Genomic DNA, 7,084 nt, shown 5'->3' on the forward strand with positions numbered 1-7,084 from the left:
CCCCCTGCGCGGCGGGGCCGGGCAATTGGGTTCCCCTATCCTATGGCCCGCCGGGCGCCGGCGGCAAGGCACACCGGACACCTCGGCTGGGCCACACACTCGCGGGCCACCTGCCCCTCGGCGCGGCAACGCAGGCAGCCCAATGGGTGATCGCCGCCCTCAGGGACTGATTGGCCCCGGCGAAAGCGACGAACCACGTCCCCTTTAAGGTTTTTGGAGCAGTCGACGAGGTCTCCGACCAACATCGACTGCTCCAACCCCCTCACGGCGAGTTCGAGGACCAACATATTTGCGCTATCACGCACAAGGTCCTCGACTCGCCCCGTCGCCCAGCCCATGCGATCGGACCGGGCACGTCTCTCCTCCGCCATCGAAATTGGCGGGGAGAGGCCGAGTCGCCGCGCCTCCTCTTCCACCCGGTGGCGTCTCTCCTTCTTCTTCCTCCTCTAGGCCCCCGTGGTCTCAGGGCGACCACGCCTTCGGGCCGGTGCAGTGATGCCAGTTGAAGCTACCAGCCACATCGCGACAGCGGTGGTGGGGATAGAGTGGGGATGGCACGTCCGCGCGCGCACGCACGCACACAGGCAACACGCCGCATATACGCGTCGAGCGCACAAGTATATGCAGCGTGTTGCCTGTGTGCGTGCGTGCGCGCGCAGACGTACCATCCCCACCACCGCTGTCGCGATGTGGCTGGTAGCCTCAACTGGCATCACTGGGCCGGTGGGGGCGAAGGAAGCACGGGAACGTCCGCTCCCAGCCCCGTGAAGATCTCCCGGTCCTCGGGGCTGAGAGCACTCCCCTCCAACACGCCGGGGACCGCCGTGAGCGCACGCGCCCCAAGCAGCTCCCCAGCTGGTTCCGCGACAGACAGTGCTCCAAGAACGGAGCACCGAATGTCGAGGGCCTCTTCGCGTCCAGGAGGCCCTCCCTACACTCGGGCCAGGGATCCGAAACCCGGCGCCGGACGCGGCCCCTCGGCAATCCTGAGGGCGAGCGGCTCGGCTACGACTGCGCATCGGAGCACTCGTCCTCGCTCGAGCCCACCAGGAACACCGATCCGCATCCCCGGTCCACCTTCGTCATGGAGGAGGGGGTGTCCGGTCTTTCGACCTTCCCCTCCTCCGACCTGGGAGGATTGACGTCCATGAGGTCGTCGTCATCCTCCCAGTCGTCGATATTATCGTCGCCGGGGTACGGCGCGTCTACCTCGACGTACGCACCCCGACGGATGTCCTCCCGACGGTCACGGAGGAGTATCCGCGCCTCCTCCGTTTTCGGGCTGGGGACGGTCGGTGGGCACCGCTCCCATACGCGCCTCTCCCCCTCGATATTCGCCCACTGCGTTGTCTCCTCCAGCGGAGACGTAAGGAGTGGGCGCGGATGGACTCCGGAGTGCCCGCCTTAAGCTCCCCCACCACGACAAGGTGGCCCACACGGGGAGGAACCTAACCTAACCACAATCATTTGTAAAATGACATTTTTAATTGCTCTTCGTTTCTTTATATAAAGTTGACTGTCCTTGATTTTGTCTTTATGCGTACTCTAATTGTGTTGACGAATTTTGCAATTTTATAAAGCCAATTTCAAATTTAGTTAGAACTACGAATTGAAACTTTCAAATACCAATATCTTTTTTATTAAACTTCTGAACTGAGTATTTTAAAAATAAAAATGTTCTGCTATGCGGTTCGCAACTTATCCTGGTATTATTTTGTGCATAAAAGCCAATAAATAGATTTAAAAGCGTAAAAATGATATTTGACTATATCTGTTAAAAGATGGCTGAAGGATCCTCTTAAGAATATTGAATTTTAATTTAGTTTGTGGGTTACCTTAAAATTAGTGTAAAATTAAAGCATTTTAACTTGAAACGTACGGCTTGCGGTTTTACAAAATACACAATAAAAAAATCCAAGAGATACTACTCATGCATTTTTTTATTACTTCATACGTAGTTAATAAGAACGTGTAGCAACGGATTTTCCGAGATTACTTTTGCAGTTTAACTTTTGGAATGTCGAAGTAGTAAACTCGTAAAGAGTAAATATTCAGCCGTGAGGGGAACTAGCTTTCTGAAAAATTTTTATTAATCTCACTTTTCTCACTCGCTCCTGCAATAGCGTTCTCTTTAATCAGATCTAAGCAGCGCACAAAAATTAACTTGCAAAGCTTATCAGCATTGTTTTTCCTAATAAGTGCAAAGTATCACATGTAAAATGTCACAGTGACGAGTTACGCGACGCGATTTGGCGTAACGTGTAAATAGGATACTGTCATTTTCAGAGCCACCACGCACGTCCCCGCAGCAAGATGCAGCGGTAACTGGTGGTCCTCTTCCTCCACCTCCACCGTCCTCACAACAGCCTCAACCGTATATACAAGTAAGTTACTTTTCTTCAAAACAATGCGTGACGACGCGCTCGTTTTTGTTCCTTAGGCAAACGCGCGCGATCTCCTTATCTTGTTTGTAACAATGAGGTCAGAAAAATTTTGTTTTCGACCAGAGTTTACGCGAAAATGTTTATGGCTCGTCGAACGGAGAAATGTCCTCAAATACCACGTGAAAGCGAACAAGATAAAATACTCGTTCTGATGAAAGAGAAATCAATTTGTCATACCGTGGATGGTGCATACGCGTGCGCTGAAAAACGTGAAAATGGAGGAACAAGAGAAAAATTAAAATAAAAGGCAACGCATAGTTGGCTTCTCTTTCGATATTTCGTTACGTTCTTCTAAAGTACATTTTCCAACATCGATATATTTTTTTTAAGTGGTGCTCGCAGAATTTGATTCTGATGATTCTTCTACCGTGCATTTCTCTATCCGCTAATTCAAAATTTAGTTTTTCCAATAATTAACAGAAAGGTAAACAAAGGCGTGATGGATTCAACACACAACGTATCTCTGTTAAATATTGTATTAAATTTTACTAACTAAATTCTTTATGGAATTTTTTTAAATTTTCTTATCGACGAAACAAAAATGTGGAGGTAGTAAATCGTTTTCAAATAATTAACCGTTTTTAAACTAAATGATTGGAAGTAAAGAATTTTATAAAATAACCGATAACGCGCTTATATACATAAGTATGTACATTTATTTATATAATATGCGAAAAGGATATTGTAAGCAATACTAAGGAAATTGTAAGCAATATATTGTAAAAATTTCTTACTGTTCTGAAAAGGTACATCGGAATATTTTCTCGTTGAACGTAAAAGGTTTCGGTATCGATCCAATGTACATACTGAATATCCCGAAATACGCGAATTAAAATACTACAGCAAAAAAGTTGTCGAAAAAATAAGTTAAAAAGTATTTGCCATTCGTTCCGAGCAATATTTTTTAGATGAAACCCAGGTAGAACATAAAACTCATAATGACGTCATAATGACGTCATCATGATTTAATTCATCACTTAAAAGTTACCCAAACAAAAATGATTGAAAAATGATTTAAAGAGGACATTATTATTAAAAATAACTAATAATAAACATTATTGCACACAAAATGTAGTACTTTAAGAGATCATGTGTTAATAATGTAAAAATTAAAACAAAATAGGTATTTATTTTTAATGGGAAAGCAACTTAAAAACAAAGAATCATAGATTTTAAGTACATATTCAAACATTGATACTTTTACGTTATAGTTAAAAGAGAGTTAAAAGAGATAATTAGAGGAAAATTTGTTAATTTTCATATTAACATGATGTACTTATATTATTCTAATATGATTGTCAGAATTTCTATTTTGAACTACTTCTATTTTTTTTAAATCATTTTCTGTTATGCACGCGCAGTTTTTTAAAGTTGCTTTCCCATTAAAAATAAATATTTTATTTTAATTTTTACATTATTAACACATGATCTCTTAAAGTACTACATTTTGTGTGCAATAATGTTTGTTATTAGTTATTTATAATAATAAAATGTATACTCGCTAATAATATAATATGTATAATGCAAATAAATTTCGTGTATCAATCAATTTGAGATAATATTCTTCTTTTTGGAGGTCATATTAAAGCCACTATGATATCTTAAATAACTCACCAAAACATAGCCAAAAATGTATCAAATGAGATCATTATGATTTTTCCAAAATGACTTTTAAGTGATGTCATAATGATGTCATTATGAGTTTTATGTTCTACCTGGGAAAGGTTCAATTGAACCTTTTAATCCCTTACCTTTTAAATTTCTTTTTTCGACAACTTTCTTACTATGGTCTTTCGATTCGCGAATTTTGGGACATCTTGTATTTATATCCTAATAAATTCTTCTTCCAAAGTATATCGTTAAGATTGAAAAATTCCCTTATATTGACGTTCGCAATCTTTGAACTTTTCTTTGTGATCTCCGCGGATCGTCACTGAATATATAGGTATATATTATATATATACAGGGTGTCTGATAAAAATATCGCCAATTGTAAAATAGTGGTAGATTGGGTTAAACTGGGAAAAAAATCATGTGCCGCGTTGCAAAATTCGCAATAGTTATCGAGTAATTAATTTATAGATCTAATTAATTATAGATCTAATTTGTCGATTGATGAGCGGGAGGTGGAGCGACGCGCGAGATACAACGCGGTGCGAAAGAAAACAATTTTGTAACAAGTAATAAAATAATTTTTTTAACAATTGTGTTTTCTTTACACCGGTTGATTTGTCTCATTATTCTGTTCAAAAAAGTATTAAGGTAAGATGATAAAAAAATGAATATTTTACAAGATATTTTGTAATTTATGTCAAAATATTGGAACTTTCAAACCTTAATAACTCAAAAAGTTCTTAATAAAAAAATACTTTGTAAAGCTCTCGAGGTCAGCTGCAAGAACATGTAATAAAAAATAGGGGATGCCATTTAAAAAAATTGGTGTGACCTTTATGTGACCTTCAAATAATTCTTCAATGTCAAACCCATGGTACTATCTTATGGCCCCCTCGAAACCAAACAACTTTTGTCTGAAACATTTTTGTCTGCTGGGCTCAGTTTTCGAGATATTTTACTGTCCAAGTTAAAATGGGACACCCTGTATATACCTATACTTATTACGATCTGTAATACAAATATCTCGTGGAAAAGTATACTCTTGTGAACAAAACTTTCGAGAAAGAAAGTTGAGTATTCGTATTGCACGGGTGCTTTTATTTGTATCAGCGGAGATATTGGCCAGAAGAATATATTATCTGTTATTTCTCGTGATACCTTTGTCGATATATAATAAACTGGTCTTTCTCGTATAAATTTCGCGTAATTCCGAGGAATATTCAATTTTACATACATTTTGCACTCTGACATTTCATACGTAAATTTGACTTTTACATCAACATATCCTAAGCGTGTCTTTTCACAAAATGGGTTTTTGAAAAAATAAATTTTAAATGTTAGGGATTAAAAGGTTCACTTGAACCTTTTTAGGCACAGCAGGAACCGAGGAAATTATAATAGAACCGTGAAACTTTGTTTGAAATCTAATCGAAACGGAAAGGGGCCGCGTCCTCTCTGCATGACAAACAAGTATTTTTCTTAATACTTTCGAGGCTTTTTTAATGTACTAACGCTTTGGCCTGTAGCATGTAAATTCAGCGTCGCGTACAAATACAGACTCTTTTAAAATATCATTGTAATTTTTATATTTTAAAGTAAACTTTTCCGAAGAAATCTTTATAAAGGGAATTCTATACATTGATAAATATAAATGACAACATTGTAAAACGTAGTTATGTGTCCTGACAGCAAAGTGTCAACGCTTTAGTTCGTCATGTACGGTAAAATATTTGTCGTTTAAGTAAATAAGTCCCAAATATCCCTTACTCTCGTTCTCAACGAGAGAATCGTCAGCGCGGTGATCGCGACTGTCGTTCTTACTAAGAATGGGATTAAGTTCAATGTGTACTGAAATTAAAAACTCCAGTTAAATCCACTTCAATTTTACTTTCTAGGATTTCAGTAATATTCATAAGGAATAATATTTCCTCTTAATTTTAAATGAAATCATGTAATCGTGGGACACTGGCATTTTGAAGAATCGTATAAGAGTTTTTTTGAAATTTTACCACACATCTCACTAGTAATTATATTTAGTATACATTTTACTAGTAGAATGTATGATAAAATGGTAATTATTTAGATTTACGGACCACCCTTCAATTTCGATGACCTTGACATATATTTCAAGGTTATGACCCTGAGTAACCTTCAAGAAGTTTCAGCCGTTGGTCGGTTTGTTAAAAAGTTGTTGACAAAAAATGTTTAATGAATAGAATACACCTGTGTTATTATTGTTATTATTGTTGTTAGTTAGATTATATTTTCCGAAACTGGGACCCCGGATACATACGCATCGTTTCGAGATCCTTTCTACACCGACCTCTGCTTTCGGGACAAAACTAAGTCCACGCGTTGTACGGTTCCAATTGGGTTTGCAACTTTTCGCGCGAAGTGAGATCTATCCTACACCTATCCCATTACCCACATCTTCTCCCAGATCTCCTGATACATAGCATGGATATTCCAGCAAGGGGGAAGGGGTAAAGCCCCCTATACCTCATACTATGATACGACAATCTGATTTTCCCAAAAATCAAATTGTCGTATCATAATAAAAATATACATGGATATAATTGTCATTTGATGCTCTTAAATTTCTGCATTGAAAAAATTTTTTTAATTTTTTAAAAATGGTGGGGTGGGGGTAAATTAAAAAATTTGACATTGTTAAAAAATGTGATTACGCCATTGTGAAGACTATAAAAAACAATAAAACTTTTGTCTAAAACATTTTTCCATAAAACTTATATTTTCGAAGATATTCGTAAAAAATGAAAAAATCCGTTATTTTCGAGGGGCTGTTTCACCCCCTAAAAGTCGAGTAAAACCGATTTAAAAAATACGGGTGTAATACTTTTTTATGCTCTACAACATATCCCAAGCTCATTGAAATTGGTGAGGGACACTTCCGACCGTTCCCTTGTTAGTAAAAGAAAAAGTAAACTGAAAAATGTTTTTAATTTTCTTATTAAGTTTTATTGTTATTAAAGAAGGGCACGGGGCTGTGTGTGTGTGCGTGTGTG

At 39.0% G+C, this 7,084-nt stretch overlaps 1 protein-coding gene across 1 annotated transcript in view; it reads left to right on the forward strand.

Annotated features, from left to right (window-relative positions):
* Window positions 1–7,084, forward strand: part of LOC105557652 — a 47,621-nt gene that overhangs the window by 5,292 nt on the left and 35,245 nt on the right. The window contains exon 2 of the mRNA XM_012004953.1: window positions 2,287–2,384. Coding sequence (XP_011860343.1) covers window positions 2,287–2,384 — 98 coding nt within the window. The remainder of the gene's footprint in view (window positions 1–2,286; window positions 2,385–7,084) is intronic.

The sequence above is a fragment of the Vollenhovia emeryi genome, unplaced genomic scaffold (assembly GCF_000949405.1).
Source record: "Vollenhovia emeryi isolate VEMERY1.0 unplaced genomic scaffold, V.emery_V1.0 DF939436.1, whole genome shotgun sequence".
In the NCBI taxonomy this organism is placed as follows: domain Eukaryota; kingdom Metazoa; phylum Arthropoda; class Insecta; order Hymenoptera; family Formicidae; genus Vollenhovia; species Vollenhovia emeryi.